General features: G+C 41.6%; 1 protein-coding gene across 21 annotated transcripts in view; it reads right to left on the reverse strand.

Annotated features, from left to right (window-relative positions):
* The window catches only part of dtna (dystrobrevin, alpha), a 289,844-nt gene that overhangs the window by 214,148 nt on the left and 54,272 nt on the right, over positions 1-21,424 (reverse strand). The window contains exon 1 of one of the 21 annotated variants that reach the window (XM_073042917.1): positions 4,107-4,126. The exons of the other annotated variants lie outside the window; for them this stretch is intronic. Coding sequence (XP_072899018.1) covers positions 4,107-4,126 — 20 coding nt within the window. Of the gene's footprint in view, positions 1-4,106; positions 4,127-21,424 lie in introns of those variants that run through there. 21 annotated transcript variants of the gene reach the window in all.

Genomic DNA, 21,424 nt, shown 5'->3' on the forward strand with positions numbered 1-21,424 from the left:
AATGAAGGAAAGGTCCCGCAACAGTTGAAGGATGCCAGCATAGTCCACATCTACAAGAGGAAAGGCAACCGCCAGTCTCGTGACAATCACTGATGCATCTCCCTCCTGTCCATAGCTAGGAAGATCTTGGCTCGCATCCTGCTTAATCGCCTTCTCCAACACCTTGAGCAAGGTCTCCTCCCAGAAAGCCAGTGTGGCTTCTGTGCAGAGCGTGGAACTGTTGACATGATATTTGCTGCACACCAACTCCAGGAAAAATGTCAAGAGTAGCACAGCGACCTCTTTATGACCTTCACCAATCTGACCAAGGCATTTGATACGGTCTGCAGAGATGGCTTATGGAAGATAATGGAGAAGTTTGGCTGCCCTAGCAGGTTCATCACGACTGTTCAGCAGTTCCACGATGGCATGATGGTGAAAGTTTTGGATGATGGTGACGAGTCAGAAGCCTTCCCAGTGACGAATGGTGTGAAGCAAGGATACGTTCTCGCCCCTACACTCTTTAGCATGGTCTTCTCTGCTATGCTGAATGATGCCTTCCGTGATTGTCAGGATGGTATACACGTCAGATACAGGACTGGCGGTGGGCTATTCAACCTGTGGTGTCTACAGGTGTTACAAAGGTAAAGGAGACCGTCGTCAGAGACCTCTTATTCGCTGATGATTGCGCCTTCAACGCCAGCACAGAGCAGAAGGTGCAGCGAGAAATGGACTGCTTCTCATGAGCTTGTGACAACTTTGGACTTAAAATCAGCACCAAAAAGACCGAAGTTATGTACCAGCCCGCACCCGGAAAGCCCTACCAGGAAAGCCCTATCACAGTAAAGGCGCAGAAGCTACTGGCAGTCGACAGCATTACTTATCTGGGCAGTACTCTATCACGAGCGGTGAACATAGATGCAGAGATCAGCAACAGAATTGCCAAAGCCAGTGCTGCCTTTGGGAGACTCCGTGAGAATGTATGGGAGCGGAGAGGACTCAGCCTTACCACCAAGCTGAAGGTCTACTGAGCAGTGGTTCTCACCACCCTCCTCTATGCCAGTGAGACCTGGACTGTCTACAGCAGACACGCTGAACAGCTCAACCACTTCCACTTGAGCTGCCTCCGCAGACTTCTCCACGTACGATGGCAGGACAAAGTCCCAGACATGGAGGTCCTGGAGCAGGCTAGCACCCACAGTGTCTACACCCTCCTACAGAAAGCCCAAGCCAGATGGGCTGGCCAAGTCGTCAGGATGTCTGACAGTTGACTACCAAAACAGCTGCTGTAAGGAGAGCTGAGCCAGGGCAAGTGCTCAGTTGGAGGGCAGAAGAAACGTTTCAAAGACTGCCTCAAAGTGTCCCTCAAAGACCTCAACATCAATCCCAGTAGCTGGGAATCGCATGCTCTGGACCACCCAACCTGGTGGAGCAGGACCACTAAAGGAGCGTATGCAGCAGAAATCAGACGCACCGCAGAGGCTCAGAGGAAACGCGCCGCGCGCAAGGCTCAAACTACCTCCACTTCCACTGCAGCACCTACCCTCATGTGTCCCACATGTGGGCGAGCTTTCAGGGCCCGGATTGGCCTCACCAGTCACCTCTGGACCCACAGTCACAAACCCTCCACCTGACAGAAGTCGTGGTCGTCTTCGACTCCGAAGGACGGACAACAACAACAACAATGGCTCCTCAACTGTTGAGGGAGGAATTCGAATCGTTGTTTCTGAAATTGGAGATCTGGCACCAAGAAGCATGACTCCTGGTATCTCTGTGCAACAGGCGGAACTAAAAGCTCTGATTGAAGGCTTAAAGTTGGCAGAAAGAAAATCAGCTAATATCTGCACTGATTCTTGACATACTTTTGAGCTGTTCATGATTTTGGAAAGTTATGGAGACAAAAGTGATTTCTTACAGCTCTAGAAACCCCAATTAAGAATGGCCAACTAATACAAGAACTTATGGATATCAAACAATTGCTATCAGAAATTGCTGTGTTAAAATGTAAAAGCCAGTCCAAAATTACTACAATGGAAAGCTATGGAAATGCATTTGCAGATAGAACTGCAAAATGAGCAACTCGGGAAAGAGTAAAAGAAGTAAAAGAAATGCAAGAAGTACCGAGAACATATACATATACATGCCAAGTGGAATTAGGGAAATTAAGTTGAACTCTATCACAGACGAACATACAAGATATTCAAGAGATGCAAATTCAATGCTCTAACAGGTAAAATTGGCTCTGGATGGAGAATGGTGGAAAGTTAAACTGTGATGGAGTATGGAGATATGACACTAGTCATAGACTAATTGCTCCAACTATGTTGCTTCTTTATCTGACACAGCAGATACACTCCCTAGCACAGTAACCTAGTGGTTAGGATGACACTATTATAGCTCAGGGCCTTCCGGAGTTCAAAGTTCAATTCTGGTCCTGTTCTGCGAGGGGTTTCTGTATGACCTCTCTGTGGAATGCATGGGTTTCCTCCCATAGGCCAAAGACGTACAGGTAGGTTATCTGATCATTGCAAATTGTATCGTGATTAGGTTAGGGTTAATAAGGTTTGTCAGGGATTGTTGGGACAGGATGGTTCAAAGGGCCGAAGGACCTACTTCACACCGCATCGCTAAATTTAAAAAATAAACATTGGATTGCAAAAGATGATTGAATGATTCTCCCAATTATGGTGGAATTCAAAGCCCAGGGCATAAGCTCAATAAACATTTGAAAGATGCATGACATGCAAGAAAACAAATCCTGGAGCAGTGGAGGAGCTACCACGATTAAGTGCTCCTGCCCCACCTGCTCTATTTTTACACTTACAAGTGAACTACACTGCATTACTAAAGTGTCAAGGATACTCAGGTATACTGGTAATAGTGGACAAGTTTTTCAGCTGCTCAGGTCATGCACTGTTCTTGCTGCTACCATCAGGAAGAAGGCACAAGAGGCTCAGGACTCACAACACCACATTCACATTTCCCAAACAAGAAAGCTGAACTAAGTCCATTTGAAGTAGTAACAGGACATCCTATGTAACTACTGGGAGTCCTCGATCTCAGAGAGGCACATATGGCAGACAGTTTAGGTAACTATTGTGTGAAATTAACTCAAGCCGTACAGTGTATTTCTCAACAGGTTTCTTTCACTTGGAGTTAGTCAAAAGAAAGAGGGCACACCCTGATTCCTGGTGAGTGGATTCTGAATAAGAAACCACATAAGGAACCACTAGGGCCTCGGTGGAAAGGTCCTTATCAAGTACTGTTTATTACCAACTCAGCAGTGAAAGCAGAAGATAAAAGTCAGTGAGTACACGCCAGCCACTGTAAACAAGCTAAAGTGGTACCCAACAAGGACAGCAAGCACCGTGGTTAGCATGCTAGTAACCTCTTGATCCAGTGCCTACACTGTGCTAAAGTGATACCCAACAAGGACAGCAAGCACTGTGGTTAGCATGCTAGTAACCTCTTGATCCAGTGTCTACACTGCTGGGCTACAGTGAGCAAATCACTAACCAGTCAGAAAACTTCAAGCAAATCAACAACTACGGGAGACTATGAAGTTTATTTTATTATTATTTGTTAATGTTATATTTTTGCCAATTTCCCCTATTCACAATGTGCCAGTTGAGATGACTCATAATGTCTCCAGTAGGACATAGTTTATGCAATTGTGCTCTACATTGTTCCAGATGGGATAACAACTCTGAAATTTTCTTTGATAATAAACATCAGAAAAATATTACAAATTAACAAGGCTCCTGTCAAGTAACAAGAAATGGTCAAAGTTCATGGAACAATGAGTACTTATGTGCAGAAATGGAACCGACATCTCTCTTCCACGTAATTGGTTAGGATCTTGTTATTTAGGGAAAATTTTACCTGCCATGAGACCTTACCTTTACCTCCTGAGTCAAGAAGTAAATGAGATATTTCAGAGGGAACTCATTTTGCATCAATTTTATTCCCATTTTATGGTGTAGCAAGAAGGGTTAAAAATGTTGCTGCAGCCTTAGAAAGGGTAAGAATGACATGAATGATGCCTTGGGAAAAGTAATCATATAACAATTACAGTACGGAAACAGGCCATCTCGGCCCTTCTAGTCCGTGCCGACGCTTACACTCACCTAGTCCCAATGGCCCGCATTCAGCCCATAACCTTCCATTCCTTTCCTGTCCAAAAAAGTAACAGCAGAAATAGTCGCCATGTGCAAAATGGTTCTTCAAATTGTATGGTGTTAGATCTTCTCTTCACAGTTAAGGGAGAGGGGAGGGAACATGTGCAATTATAGGCAAGGAATGTTGTGCTTACATACATGACGAGTCTGAAGACAACTGATCTGGCTGATCATATTCATAAAGAAGCAGCAGAAGTACATCAGTGGGATCACTCTGATTGGATTTATTTAAGTCTCAGAAGCTGAGGTTACTCAGTATTATGAGTAATATTATGTCTTGATATGCTTCATCATAATTTACCTATTGTTACTTGATTAAGGATGATAATTAATAGAATACTTGAAACTCGCTTAAATGTGCCTACTAAGCTGCCTAATCATACACAATCCTATGAATACTTTGAAGAATATATGTCCTTTCATACTTCCATAACTTAAGTGTTTTGATTATTTTATACTTAATGTGAATACCACTAATTCTTCTGCCTCTGAATTTTCAGATGAAATAATTCTAAATGTGTGATTTCGAATAAGAAGTTTTTTTTAGATTAGGTTGTTTTTTAGACTTCTTAATTGTTATTTTCTTTGCAGGTTAACAACTAATTGTCTGCTTATATTTCATTTAACTACTTATATACAAGTAACTGCTTAGTATGCTTTCCAGTTGCCACAGTAGTATATATACGCAGTTGTTCAGTGTGCCCCCTAGTGGTTATATTTGTCTGATTCTGGAAAGCTCCAGAAACTTCTCTAGTGCTGCATTATTTAAAGAGAAGTTTTTTGATTGGCTGACTCTTATCTGCAAATTTGAATGTAATTTTCCTTATCTATAGAGTATAAAAATAGCTGACCACTAGATAGTGCCATCTTTGTCTTTTTTTTTAATTCTTCCTCTCTTCAAAAGGTAGACCTCTATCGTTGTCCATTGTCCAACTCACTTGGTTCAATTGATGCTTAATATAACAGTTTTGAAGCAACGCATTCTGTGCTTATTTCCTGTCTTCCGAAATAACCTTGGATTCAAACACCAGAATCCAATATCACTTTCATAAAATTATGCTGAAAACAGCCTAAAAAATACATGCAACATAAAGGAGTAAGTTATTACTGCAGAAAAGCCTCTGATGCTTGTCCTTTTAGCTGAATGGGACATTTGAGTTGCTGCTTTACTATATATAGAACCTGATTCACCAGAACCACGTCCAGTTATAGCAGCAGTCAGGAAGTAAAATATCCCATATCAGGCACTGCACTTGTTTTCATTTTGGAACTAGAATATGAACTTCAAGATTTTTATTAGAAAACAGCATTAAGATAAATCACTGAAGTCAAAACCTTTCATCTCAGTGAACCCAAATTGAAAAGGTCAGCGCAGCCGAATATTTCAATAATCTCTTTGTGGTATTTTATTGTTCTTTCATTTTGGTGTAGATAATTAGATATGAACACACCTGGGGTTTCCGTGGTGATCCCCTGATCTCCAAAATATGATCAGAAATGTGCACCGTAAATTTTATTGAAAATAATTTATAGCTACTATTAAAATTGTTTGAACATTGTAACCTCATCCAATCACAACTTCCAGAACACAACATTTGTAAAAATATGTTTACTTGTGTGATTTCTTCTGTGGTACTATTGAATCAATATTAGGGAATAAATTACTTTATGAAAGTTTTGATTGATGTAGTCTAATTATATCATAAAGATACAGATTAGCTTTATTTGTCATATGTACTTTGAAACATACAGTGAAACGCATCACTTGCATCAAATCAAATCAGGGAGGATGATGCAACACACACAAAATGCTGGAGGAACTCAGCAGGCCAGGCAGCATCTATGGAAACGATTACAGTCAATGTTTCGGGCAGCAAATGTCTGCAAGCTTCCAGAGCTACCATAGCATGCTAACAACTCACTAACCTTAGCCTGTATGCCTTTGAAGAGCATCCGTTTGAACCCCACCTAACAAAGGGGAGAATGTACAAACCCCTTCCAGAGAGTGGCGGGAATCAAACCCCGATTTTACAGCTGGTATTGTAAAGCATTGTGCTAACCGCTATGATAATATGTCGCTCCACCTTTATAAGACATTAATGGCATCAAGACTTAAGACCAGGCAGGTACAGACATCTGCAGACATTTTCCTATAAACTGAGTTTGGTTTTTGGATCATTGTCTGCTGTCAGCAGCTGGCAGTTAGATTTGAAACGTTAGAAACAGACAGTCTAGAGGCAACAATGGTCTGACAGGTGCAGTGAAGGCAAAAGGAGCAATCTTGCTTCCCACAGTTTCACATTTGAAAAGGACTTCATTCATATTGGTTTCCAGTAGAACCTTTGAGTGTTGGCTGAGCTGCCTGTATACCTGCTTTTCCTAAATGACACCAACCTAACTTCTGCTTTCATCATTTATTTTATTTTGTATTTAGAGATACAGCACAAACAGGTGCTTCTGGCCCCACAAGCCGCACCGCCTAGCAACCTACCTATTTAACATTTACCTAATCACAGGACAATTTACAAAGTACAATGACCAATTAACCTACTAACTGATACGTCTTTGGACTGTGGGAGGAAACCAAAGCACCCAGAGGAAATCACACAGTCATGGGGCAGAACGGACAAATGGCTTACAGAATGGTGCCGGAATTGAACTCCAAACTCCAGAATGCCCCGTGATGTAATAGTGTTACGTTAAATGCGAGGCTACCTGGCGCCTGTAGCACATTACATCATCTGATGTTGTACATGCTTCCGATCAACTACAAGTGAAATGAAAGCTTATTCCAGAGTACCTCTTCAGAAATTCTTCAGATAAATTACTTCAATGTTCTGCCTTTCATGACTAAGTATTGCTATTCATTGTAAGATGGTTTCACATAGCTCTACCTAGTTTGCTTGCACGATCTCACTTTCTGTGATGCTCTATTACCTACCTCCCTTGAATATCATTTTAAAATGAAGTACAAGATTTTTCATAAAAAATTAAATTCAATCCTTCAACCTTCTTTCTAGCTATCTTAGATTCGCAGGAACCCCAGCACTAAAAAAAGATTTAAGAAGTCTTTAATTTATGAAGTATAAAGATTCACCAATGTGCAGAATCTTGTATGAAGATACAGATTGCACACTGTCAAACACAGCACTGCTCATAGCCTAATAGCTGCATCCATCTTATATAAAATTAAATGACACAAATTTCAACTGAGGTTATCATATTTTTAGAATTATCAGCAAAAATATTGTTATATTTCCACACCCATTCAGGAAAGAACAGCTGCATAAATAATAAATTTATAACCTGTCATCTGCAGTCTCATTCTACCATATACTGGCCATAAGCTAGGAATAGAAATCAAACTATTTATCTACTTCGGTTTTGTCTTACAGTATATGTCACAGTAACATAGTGGCTAGTGCGATACTAGTACAGCTTGGGGTGTCAGAGTTCGGAGCCCAATTCCAACGTGATCTGTAAGGAGTTTGTAAGTCCTCCCTGGGGAACGTTTGAGTTTTCTCTGGAAGCTCTGGTCTCCTCCAACAGTCCAAAGACGTATCAGTAGGTTAACTGTTCTGTGAATAGGCTAGTGTTAAATTAGGGGCCTATTCTGCACTGTATCCATCTATCTATCTATCTAACTAACTAAATAAATAGATATACTGGATGGATAGATAGATAGATAAAGCCAAAGACATCTAAATTCAAGAATGAAAATGAGGTTGAATAGGGATGTGGGAATGATCGTACAATAACTGGCACCAGTCACAAATAAACTGTAGTAGTAGCCTGGGACAAGTATACAAGTTCCTCTTTTTATTCAATTATGCAACTTGATGCAGTAAGCATCAGAACCAAAAAAGCACTTTTTGCACAAAAGATCAAAATTTAACTCCTACTGTAAATTGACATTTACTTTTATTCCTCCTTCCTTACTAATTTTCCTGTGGTAACTTAATCAGCTCAACTGTGACGAAGGGATCTGGAGGACTTTCGTTTAAGTTCTCTTTCCTCACCCTGGTCTCACACTTACCAACCTTTGGACAGAATTTGACTAAATATTTGGAAGTTTCATTTTGATGATTTAGATTTTATACTAGTTGACAAAGCAAAAGACAAAATGCAAGAGAAACTCAGTGAGTCAGGCAGCATCTGTGGAAACAGAGGGATAGTTGATAATTCAGGAGCAGACAGAGAGACAGCCAACATAAAGGAGTGAGAGGAGAATGAGGCAGAACAAGGTGAGGAGGAGGATGATGGAGTTAGGTGGTGTGGGGGGCATAGGAGAAGGGAGAGGTGGAGACAAGGGATGGAAAATGATGTGGTGTTACAAAAGGCTGAAAAAGCTCTATTTCTTTCTTTGATTTTTTTTTCCCTTTCAAGGTTCTTTTGAAGACCCTCACCCGGAATTATAGTCTGAATTCGGTTCTCTGCGGGAATGGGACCCGCTGTCAGGACCTCACGACCGGCTGCTTTTTGATATCCCAAGGACGCGGACTAGAAGACTAGCGCGCTTTCAGGGTGCCGGATTTTTCGTGGCTCTGGCGGTGAGCTGATTCAAGGCTGGTGCTGCCACTGCCGATGACTGATGTGTCACGGGAGAACAAGGAAGATCAGAAGCAGTGGGCTTGCTGCTGGCTGTGCGCCCAGAGGCACAGAGCAGGGAAGAAGCGACACAACATACTTTTAACACCACAAAATCAGTGAGTTGTTTTGTTATGTCACTCTCTTGCTATGAAACAGGGACACCTCTTTTTTCTTTACGAGGGAGAGAGAGAGCCTGTGATATGTCAAATACCAGGTGGACGAGCAGTCCTTGGGGTATTGCAACTCTGTGTCTTTATTGATGCTTTGCTGCTCGCTTGAGTGCTCGGTGGGGGGCACCGATGCCTTTTTGCTGGTGGGGGAGGGGTGGTTGTTGCCATGCTGCTGCTTGTGAGTGAGAGGGGAGAGCCGGGGGGGGGGTGGGTTATGGGGGTTCTAACATTTAATTGTCATTCATTCTTTGGGGCACTCTTCTGTTTTTGTGGACACTTGCAAAGAAAAAGAATTTAAGGATGTATATTGTACATATTTCTCTGATATAATACCCACTGGAACCTATTGAAAAGCTGGAATCTCAAACAAGAGAAAATCTGCAGATGCTGGAAATCCGAGCAACACACATAAAATGCTGGAGGAACTCAGCTGGCCAGGCAACATCTAGGAAAAGAGCACAGTTGACGTTTCAGGCTGAAATCCTTTGGCTGGAATCTGATAAGTAAGGATATTTGCGTGGCGTTCTGCATAGGTATGTTCTAATGAGACAGGGAAAGGATGGCAGGGTACAGGAACCGTGGTGTACAAAGGTTGTTAAAAATCTCGTCAAGAAAGGAAGAAAAGCTAATGAAAGGTTCAAAAAACTAGGTAATGATAGAGATCTAGAAGGCTATAAAGCTAGCAGCTAGGAGATCCAGTAAGGGCCACGAGAAGGTCTTGGTGTGCAGAATTAAGGAAAACCCCAAGGCATTCTACAAGAGGATAAGACGTGAGAAAATAGGACCGATCAAATGTGACAGTGGAAAAGTGTGTACGGAACCCGAGGAAATAGCAGAGGTACATAATGAATGCTTTGCTTCAGTATTCACTATGGAAAAGGATCTTGATGATCATAGGGATGACTATCAGCATATAGAACATATAGACATTAAGAAAGAGGATGTACTGGAGCTTTTGGAAAGCATCAAGTTGGATAAGTCACTGGGACCGGACGAGATGTACCTCAGGCTACTGTGGGAGGTGAGGGAGATGATTGCTGAGCCTCTGCAATGACCTTTGCATCATCAATGGGGACAGGAGAGGCTCTGGAGGATTGGAGGGTTGTAGGTGTTGTTCCCTTATTCAAGAAAGCCCAGGAAATAATAGGCCAGTGAGTCGAACTTCAGTGGTTGGTAAGTTGATGGAGAAGATCCTGAGAGGCAGGATTTATGAAGATTTGGAGAGACATAATATGATTAGGAATTGTTAGCATGGCTTTGTGAATGGCAGGTCGTGCCTTACGAACCTGATTAAAATTTTTGAGGATGTGACTAAACACATTGATAAAGGTAGGGTAGTAGTTGTAGTGTATATGGATTTCAGCAAGGCATTTGATAAGGTACCCCATGCAAGGCTTATTGAGAAAGTAAGGAGGCATGGGATCCAAGGAGACACTGCTTTGTGGATCCAGAATTGGCTTGCCCACAGAAGGCAAAGCGTGGTTGTAGACAGGTCAAATTCTGCATGGAGGTGAGCGATCGGTGGTGTGCCTCAGGGATCTGTTCTGGGACCCCTTGTCTTCGTGATTTTTATAAATGACCTGGATGAGGAAGCAGAGGATGGATTAGTAAATTTGCTAATGACACAAAGGTTGGGGGTGTTGTGGATAATGTGGAGGGATGCCAGAGGTTACAGCAGGACATCGATAGGATGTAAAGCTGGGCTGGGAAGTGGCACTTGGAGTTCAACCCAGATGAGTGTGAGGTGGTTCATTTTGGTAGGTCAAATATGATGGCAGAATATAGTATTAATGGTAAGACACTTGGCAGTGTGGAAGATCAGAGGGATCTTGGGGTCCAAGTCCATGGGACACTCAAAGCTGCTGCGCAGGTTGACTCAGGGGTAAGAAGGCATACTGTTCATTTGCCTTCATCTACCGTGAGATTGAGTTGAAGAGCTGAGAGATAATGTTACAGCTATATAGGACTCTGGTCAGACCTCACTTGGAGTACTGTGTTCAGTTCTGGTCACCCGCCTACAGGAAGGATGTGGAAACTATAGAAAGGGTGCAGAGAAGATTTACAAGGATGTTGCCTGGATTGAGGATCATGCCTTATGAGAATAGGTTGAGTGAGCTCAGCCTTTTCTCCTTCGAGTGACAGAGGATGAGAGGTGACCTGATAGAGATGTATAGATGATGAGAGGCATTGATCGTGTGGATAGTCAGAGGCCTTTTCCCAGGGCTGAAATGGCTAACACTAGAGGGCGCAGTTATAAGGTGCTTGGAAGTAGGTACAGAGGAGATGTCAGGGGTAAGTTTTTTTACGCAGAGTGATGACTGCATGGAATGGGCTGCCAGTGACAGTGGTGGAGGCGGATACGATAGGGTCTTTTAAGAGACTCCTGGATAGGTACATGGAGCTTATAAAAATAGAGGGCTATGGGTAACCCTAGGTAATTGCTAAAATAAGTTCATTTTCAGCACAGCATTGTGGGCTAAAGGGCCTGTATTGTGCTGTAGGTTTTCTATGTTTTTATGTGAAAAGTAAAATTAGCTAAGGGAGAGTTAATGGTCAATAGGAGAGTCAGTGGGTGGTAGGCAGATGGAAACAGTGTGGGAGAGAGGAGAATGTAAAGACAGACAGACAGACATACTTTATTGATCCCGAGGGAAACTGGGTTTCGTTACAGCCGCACCAACCAAGAATAGTGAAGAACTACAGCAGTATAAAACCATAAATAATTAAATAATAATGTTAATCATACCAAGTGGAAATAAGTCCAGGACCAGCCTATTGGCTCAGGGTGTCTGACACTCTGAGGGAGGAGTTGTAAAGTTTGATGGCCATAGGTAGGAATGACTTCCTATGACGCTCAGTGTTACATCTCGGTGGAATGAGTCTCTGGCTGAATGTACTCCTGTGCCTAACCAGTACATTATGGAGTGGATAGGAGTCATTGTCCAAAATGGCATGTAACTTGGACAGCATCCTCTTTACAGACACCACCGTCAGAGAGTCCAGTTCCACCCTCACAACATCACTGGCCTTACGAATGAGATTGTTGATTCTGTTGGTGTCTGCTACCCTCAGCCTACTGCCCCAGCACATAACAGCAAACATGATAGCACTGGCCACCACAGCCTCGTAGAACATCCTCAGCATCGTCTGGCAGATGTTAAAGGACCTCAGTCTCCTCAGGAAATAGAGACGGCTCTGACCCTTCTTGTGAACAGCCTTAGTGTTCTTTGACTAGTCCAGTTTGTTGTCTATTCGTATCCCCAGGTATTTGTAATCCTCCACTATGTCCACACTGACCCCTTGGATGGAAACAGGAGTCACCGGTGCCTTAGCCCTCCTCAGGTCCACCACCAGCTCCTTAGTCTTTTTCACATTAAGCTGCAGATGATTCTGCTCGCACCATGACAAAGTTTCCCACCATAGCCCTGTACTCAGCCTCATCTCCCTTGCTGATGCATCCAACTATGGCAGAGTCATCAGAAAACTTCTGAAGATGGCAAGACTCTGTGTTGCAGTTGAAGTCCGAGGTGACAGGAGGTTCCAGGGGTCGAGGGGTAGGTGGGTGGGTGGTTGGGAGAATCTGGATAAATTGGAAGGAGAAAAAAGGAGCGGGGGGAGTGATCTGAAATTGGTAAAGTCAATGTTCATTCCATTAGGTTGCTGACTGCTCAGGCAGAATGTGTGGTGTTGCTCTTCAATCTTGCATCTGACCTCAATATGCAAAAGGCTGAGTTTAGACAAGCTGATGTGTGAATGGGAACAGGAGTTTAAATGGCATGCAACCAGGATCTCAAGAAGGATTGAGGGCAGTTTTAGGGTTGCCCGGTCTATACCAAAGTTGCCGACATAGAGGAGAGCACATCGAAAGCATCAACTGCAGTCGATGGGGTTGGAGGAGGTGCATGAGAATCTCTGCCTCCCCTAAAAGAACTATTTAGTTTTTCAATGGTGGCGAGAGTGGAGGCTCTTCAGGTGTAAGTGCCAGAGAATGGAGAGGTGGGTAAGTGGTTATTGATGAGCAAACCAGGAAGACACAGTGAGAGTGGTTGCTGCAGAAAGCAGCAAAGGTGAGGAGGAAAATATCATACTAAAGATGATAAATTTGATTAATTCCATGTGGCTGCAGGAGATAGAACCAAAATTGGCATTGATATTGCCGAGTGAGAAAGAGTTGAGAAACAGGTTTGGAACAAAAACTGCTCCACATCACCAGTGAAAAGACAGGCTTGGCTGTGATCCATGTGCGTGCACAAGGCTACACCTTTTTAACAGCAGGAAGTGAGAGCAATCAAAAGTTAAGTTCTGCTAGGCAGATGAGAGCTTATATAAGGTAAACTTGCTCCATCTAATGAGCTCTCATAAAGTGAGGAGAAAGGGTAGTAGAAGCAGAGGTAGTAATGCCACAAGGAGTGTTTCAGTTGTGGGACCACACAAGACTGTGTATGCAGAATCAGTGAGATCTGAAAATGTTAACAATGTAGGGAAAGTAATAGACAGATAGGAACAAAAAATTAGAGAATAAGTTACAGAAAGTTTAGGAGCTTGAGCTAATAATCTGAAGACTATTTTTCCTTCTGTCACACCCCTAATGTGAACTTCTACCATTATTGCAAGAAGGCATCATATACAAGGTTAGTTGTTCTGGAAAGCCACTGGAGCATCAGAATGTGAATTTCCATTAATGTGAGAGCATTGTGCTGAAGTGAAAGTATTTAGGAAGGAATGAGGATAAATCTATCATCAGGACAAACCTTTGTTAAAAGGCCTTTAAATTGCTCAAAGGAGCATGAAGAAGAAAATTATATTGCAGGATTTACAGTTGTAAACAGAGTGCCTCAAAAATATCTACTGTAAGGAAACAGAGAACAAAGAGGAAAGACTTTCAATGAGCCTGCTGGTCAGGTCTTTAGAAATGAAATGAAGCAGACAGAAAAATTCTGAGAAGTTCACCCAAATTGAGCTTCACTAACCTTCAGAAGGAATTGCTGGTGGTAGTGGATACTTCTGCATCTTGACTCTTCAGGGCACTAGTCAACTAATCATCAACTATCATTGCATTGATCACAAAACTGTATACACATAACTTCAAAATCAAGTTTTAGATGTGAAATTTTCAGTCTTTTCCTTCATACTGGCTCCATCATCCTCCTATGACAAATTTTCAAGTGATTGGTATGGGCTCAGCATTCATCCTTGATCATCCATAGATCAATTTCTGCTTACGTTAACTTCCTAATCATACATATTCTCCTCCCCTAATCACATCATCCACCTCCACACTCTTACCTCAAAATTCAATTGCAATCTCCTCTCCACATTAACACAATTCTGCTCATTTCAACACACAGCAAATGCTGGAGGAACTCAGCAGGCCAGGCAGCATCTATGGAAAAGAGTAAACAGTCGACATTTCGGGTCAACACCCTTTATCAGGGATGCAAAGGAAGAGGAGAAGTTAGAAAAAGGTGGGGGGAGGGCAGGAAATAGTATAAGGTGGCAACTGAGAAACTGGGAGAGGGGGAGGGGGTGAAGTAAAGAGCTGGGAAGTTGATTGAAGAAAGAGATAAAGGGCTGGAGCAGAGGGAATCTGATAAGAGAGGACAGAAGACCATGGAAGAAAGAGAAAGGGAAGGAGCACCAGAGGGAGTTGATGGGCAGGTAAGGAAATAATGTGAAAGAGGGAAACAGGATTGGGGAATGGTGAAAGGGGGACAATTACCAGAAGTTGGTGTTCATGACATCAGGTTGGAAGCTGCCCAGATGGAATTTAAGGTGTTGCTCCACCAACCTGAGTTGCGGTAGAGGAGGACATGGACTGACATGTCAGAATGGGAACAGGAGGTAGAAATGAAATGGGTGGCCACTGGGAAATTCCGTTTTCTAGTGGATGGAGCAAAGGTGCTCGGTGAAGTGGTCTCCCAATCTACGTCAGGTCTCACTAATATACGGGAGACCACACCGGGAGCATTGGATACAGATGACCCCAACAGACTCAGCTCACCTGGAAGGACTGTTTGGGGCCTTGACTGGTAGTGAGGGAGGTATAGGGGCAGGTGTAGCACTTGTTCTGCTTGCAAGGATAAGTACCAGGAGAAGATCAGTGGGGAGGGACAAGGAGACAAGGGAGTTGCTTCCAGAGCAATCCTTGTGGAGGTTGCTGGGGTTGGGGGAGGGGGGAGGAATCCTATTGGTGATGGTGAAAGTTTCAGAGAATTACGTTCTGGATGTGGAGACTAATTGGGTGGTAGATGAGAACAAAAGGAATCCTTTCCCTGGTGTGGCAGTGGAAAGGTGGGATGAGGGTAGATGTAAGTCTCTGTGAAGTCTCTGCTCATTTCAACCTTCTTGTGTTTCTTTAAGTACTTTCTTTTCCAAGAGACTGTCTTTTACAGACTCACGGAAATATCCATTGGTCTCCAGGATGAGCAGGGCCTAAGCACTTCTCCCAATCTGCATATTTATTTTTTTCCCTTATGGATAATTTGCTTTGCTTCCCTCAACTCTTTCAAAATAATCATATATGCAGCTAAGAGCAACTCTAGATTTCTCTTTTCTCCAAGTAACTGCCTCTTCAAATTTCTTTGTCTCAATCTCTTCTTTTGCATTATCAAAAGAGAGGCTTTCACATCTTTTGATTAAAACCACTTGTACTGAAGTTTCGTGACTTTCTCCCCTCTCACTTCTCTGATTTCACACTTTCCTAATCTAATCTAGCTTCATGCTCATTACTTGTATTTCAGCTTCCAGTTTCCTGTGCTTATGATACAGCCCTTCCTCTTTCTGTCATTGACAAGACTTTCAGCCATGTAAGATTTGCAGTTATCATCAGAAATCATACCGTGATCCAAAGACTCAGGGTTTGATGGGGATGGTCATTATCTGGGACAGAAGTGATGTGCCAATTGTCAGCCCAAGTTTGGATGTTGGACAGAATCCACTGTTAGCTATGGGTGCATCATTATCACAAGATTTGTGAATAGATATATATTGTGAATAGAGCACTGAAGCGTTCAACTGCTTGTGAGATAAAGTGCCATTTTAGAGTTCTCTCATTCATACAAGCCAAGGATGAACAAACAATCATTTGAATGAGCAGACTCTACTCCCACACTGTCCCTAGCACAGGTAGCTTACTGAATATTGACTAGACTTACCACAGCAGCTTAGTGCTCATGTATGCTCTTTGATGTGACCCTGACTAAACAGCCAGTTTAATACAAGGGTAAATTCCCAAGGAAAGATCACAGGCTGTAGTCAATGTTCTTCAAGAGAATAAAAGCCAAAATAATTATCTAGTGCAGAATTATTAGAAGCAGCAATCTTTCTTTTAAATCTATTCCAATTCTATTAGAGCAATCATTGGTTTTACGGCACTGCAGTTTAATTACATCATGTATAGCTAAAAATCATTGCAATATGGGAACATTCTGTACCGGCAGTACGTTTGTGCGATGTACCACGCAGCCAATCAATTATTATTGTGAAGGATGGATGTAACCTCCTCCAACCACAAACACCAATTGCCCAGTCTGCTACAATACTTTGAAACAGTAATTCAGATCTTTCCTTCACTGTGCATGATTAAGAAAGGATGTTAATTTGTTTATTTAAGCCTGGCATCTCCACAGGCAATGTGGCTGTGCTATGGTTAGTCAGAACCAATCATGACAATGCAATTATTTAACAATATCTTTGAGGAGTGCAGCATCTTTTAATTCATAGATATTTCTAAAAGTGAAGGACAAATATGCTAGGCCCATTCATTCTACAATTGATTTAGAAGGTTATTATCAACTGAAAGTATTATTGGCGTTTAGAAATAAATATTTCAGGCTACACGGTGCCAACCATTTTGCAAAGTGCATGAAACTATTGGAGGAAACACGAAATACTTTTCTTTTATAAGTAATCAGCTGCACAGTAACATGTCTGTTCAATGTTTGATCAGGGGTTAAAACTAAATTGTAGAGCACACTATTTTGCAGATAATTAGTTAGAAGTATTTTGGCCTTCCAGAATATTACAGCATCATTAAATTTAAGAAATTTGAAAAAAAACATTATTTTTTAAGTTGTGATACATGGAAGAAGGTTTTATCATGACCATAAGACAAAGGAGCAGAAGTCAGCCATTCGGCCCATCGAGTCTGCTCCACCATTTCATCATGAGCTGATCCAATCTCCCCTTTAGTCCCATTCCCCGGCCTTCTCACCATAACCTTTGACATCAGAATAGAAAAGACATCAAAATTGTAAAAAAAATCCTTTGCTTTCCAGTTACCCTTTCATGTAGAATATGATGACTTACAGATGCAGTCATGTTATTTTACCCAAATTGATTAAATTTGCTTGAACTTTGAGCATTGAACTTTAAACCAACTACTTAACTATGAAGATACAGGGAAATATATGTTACGTTGCTCTTCAACTTTTTCCTTTTCTAGTCAGTTGTCACTCTCAAATACGCTTCCTACGTTGGGCTGCAGAACAGCACAATTCCTATTGCGCATTGACTGTTAATGTTGGGGAAAATATTACAACACCAAATGGAGAAAAAGAATGGCTGAAACTTGCTTGGTACTTTGACAGCACATCCAATGACAAAATGTGATACTGCAGCACATCAATTTTCTGTCATGAATTTATTCTTATATCCTCTTCACAATGTATCTTCCTTTCTATTTTTATGTTAAAAGCAAATTTATCAATCTTATCTTCTGTGCCTTCATCTAAATTATTTACATGCAATTGTTAGAAATGGAGTAAAAGGTAGCGCCAGTCCCTCAGCACAACACTGGTTACAACTGGCAAACCAGAAAAAGACCCATTATGTGTACTCCCTGTTCCCTAAAAGTCAGTCACTCTTCCATCCATTCATGCTATCTCCTACAATGTAAACTGTTATATGACATGCTATCAACTGCCTTCTGTGTATTGTATTTCCTAGTTACCGACATCTATTAAATCTTCAAAACATTCCAGTGAACAAACATAGAGAGTGGGGGAATGATGAGAGGATCGGGAGCTGGGATGGTGGGGAAGAGGATGGGGAATGGGAGAATGAAGAAAGCCATGGCTGAGAGGGTCATCAATAACTGAATGGGAAGGCAGGATATCAGGGCTGAGTTATGTTCTCGGAACAGAAGCAGGAGGTGGAGGTTGGAAACATAAAATAGAACAGCTTTTCCCATTGAGGAAAAGATACCTCAGCACCTCCTCCAACCCGGTCTAGGACATTCTATACTCTCAATGTGGCTTCCTCTACATTTGTGAGACCAAGCATGAACTATGTTACCGGTTCACAGAGCACCTACTCACAATCTGGAATGGCCATATGAGCTCCCAACACCTCATATTCCACCTGGGTGGTCTATTGGTATGAATATTGAATGTTCAAAATTCAGTTACTTGTACCCCATGTTCTCTCTACTCTCCTTCCAATCCACTTAGGTCCTCCGACTTTCATCATTTTCTAACCACTACACCACCCATCATCCAGTTTTGTCCCCTCTCCCATCTGTTTCCAGCCACCTACCACACACACACTTTCCTCACAAGATCTACTCTTCTCTCCACTATCTTGTTTAAAGCTTACCCCGTTGGTTACTATGGTTTTGCCTTTCGGAGATATCAATTCCCTCTGAAGTTTTATAAGCCTCTTCAGTCTCTTTCCTATTTCTGACATTTCCTTCTCACAGAAAGGGAATGACATGCTAAGTATTCCACCATTCACAATCAGAATCAGGTTTATTATCACTGACATATATCATGAATCACCTTATGTGCAGACACTCCTGTACCTAATGTCACTGTATGTACAATAACCAATCAATGTATATAAGCTATGTATTTATTTTTACTGTGTTTTTTATTATTGTGTTTGTGTTCTTTATCTTTGTGTGTTTCGCACAGTATTGTATTTGTCAATGTGAATCGTAGAGTGAGTTTATAAATCTGGTGGGTGCAAAGGAGGTTTGGAATGGCGAGGGTGGAGCACCGCAGATGGGGGGTGGGACAGCCGGCAGAGAAGGAGTACTGGGGCGGGGTATGGCACGGGTGCATACACACGCAGCCCTGAAACACCAGGCAAGGTTAATTGATTCCAAACAATTGTTTATGTCTCTCTGGTGCTTCCTGTCTCCCTTTCCCTAACCATGATTCCCCTTTCCCTGTCTCCTTCCCACTTTCAGTCCACATTATCAGAATCAGGTTTATCATCACTCATGTATGTCATGAAATTTGTTATTTTTTTGTGCTTGCAGCACAGTGCAATACATAAAAACACAACAGTACTATGCAGAAGTCTTAGGCACTCTGGCTACATATACGTGCCTAACTCTTTGCACAGTACTGTATGTGCTGCATCAGATCTGGAGTAACAATTATTTCATTCTTCTTTACACTTGTGAACAGGAAATGATATTAAACAATCTTGATCTTGATTTATTGTTTTCCAGCAGCAGTATAATGAAATACATAAAATAAATATATATTATAATAAGGAATAAACAGAATATTAAAAAATGCCATCACTAATCTTTTGCAAAGAAACAAGTTTGCTAGAGGAACTCAATGGTTAGGCAGGATCTGAGGAGACAGAATGACAAATGTAGATACGTAATCTGAAACAAAAAAGATCCCTGATCTTTTACCTCAGCATCACTTTCCCCTATTAGCTCATATCACATGCATTTTTTTTAACAACTAAAAATCTATCTCTTGTTTTTTAATGTAGTCAGCAATTCACCCTCCAGAAGCTAGTTTGGCAGAGAATTACAAACTCAGATCATGATTTTTTTTGTACAGTGACCAATGCCTTACTTTGAGAATTTCAAAATAGTGCATCAGCTAGAGAAAATATTAATTCCCCCTCTGCCTTGTCAAATGCTATAGGAACTTTGTATGTTTCAGTGTAAATACATTTTATTCTACTTAAGTGGATAATGCCAGCCTGCTTAATTTCTCTTTATATGCCACACCTGCCATCTGAGGAATCATTCTGGTGAAGTTTCTCTGAAGCCTTATTGGAACCACTTACTCTGGGCAAGGAGACAAGACATGAACATAATATCCAGATGTTGCACACTGGGTCCCTTTATAACTGGAGCAAAACATCTTAGCTGTTCAACGCAAATTCTCTTGCAATAAAAGCCAGTATAGCATTCTCATTTCTAATTACTTGTTTCACCTGCATCTTAATGTTTAGTGATTCATGTAGAAGGATACCAATGTCTATTCTTTTTTTCTCTCCCAAAGAGAAAACCTTCTAGAATCTTCTTCTTCCTTGAGTTTTTACGGCAGTTGGCATCCACACTGTTGCATTACTGCCATCTTCAGGATTTACTGTCCCTCATTGTCCATTCACTTGACTGCCTAAAGTCGTCTTTCTAGTCCTGTCACCCTTAAAAAACTAAACAACCATTTCCTCCCATGATCACTCTCCCCACATTCCAATAAACCTTTAACACTGTTCTCTACCAGTCCTATTTTGCATAATTGTTGTAGCATTTGTTGTCTTTCCTGTGCAAATTTCCTGCATGAAATAAGGATATGCTCTACTGTTTCAGTCTCCTGACATAGATCACAAAAACCTGTCGGATGTTTATTTATGATGGCCAGAGTACCATTAAGGTTGCTGTGCCCAATTCTCAGTCTACTTATAATTACTTGCTCCTTCCGCTTTACTCCCTTACTCCTTCCCATATCTACTCTGTTCTGAATTGAATGTAAATGTCTTCCTTTTATTGCTCTATCCCAATGCTGCTGCCACTGTTGATTTATCCTTCTCCACACTATGCTCTTCCCCACTGATTTTGATAGTTTAATATTGACCTCTACAGATCCTTTTTTGACTGCTGCTTTTGCCAGCTTATCTGCTGTCTCATTTCCCAAAATACCCGAATACTAGAATACTTTCTAGAGTCAATGCACCTTTGGAATATTATAACTAGTACATCCACTGTATCGACAGTTACCTTAATCAAAAACCTAATGTTCTGGACTCTAAAGGTGTAGTTAATTTTGCATGAACATCACTTCCTATACATTAGCTGTTTTTTGTATCATTTCCTCCACGGGTTAGCTTTTACTGTATTTGAAGCAGAGCGCATGGTAGAAGGCAGTCATCTCCATCCAATCTTTATTTGTTCTTAAAACAGCGTTATCTGTGAGTTTTAGGAGTTTGGTAATTTTGGTAAGCATTTAGTAGATATATTTTGAAGGAAGTATTCTGTTTGTATTCTATTTGTTTGTCAATGTGCCATGAGTTTACTCTTGTTTACTCTGCATAATTATGGAGTATTGCATGAGTACTACTTTGGCTAACATCGGTTGTGAGAATAATCAATAGTGTAGTATATTTGCGCGCGTGGCATTTCTATATTGAATTTAATATGTATTCTACTTAACGTTCTGCTGTTTCACGGTAAAGAGGTCTCATTAGAAACTCTGAAGCTTCCATCTGAGGTAATTTTGAGAAGTTGTTTAGCTCGCTGCATAGTTGTGTACA

Source organism: Hemitrygon akajei, chromosome 1 (assembly GCF_048418815.1).
Source record: "Hemitrygon akajei chromosome 1, sHemAka1.3, whole genome shotgun sequence".
NCBI lineage: Eukaryota > Metazoa > Chordata > Chondrichthyes > Myliobatiformes > Dasyatidae > Hemitrygon > Hemitrygon akajei.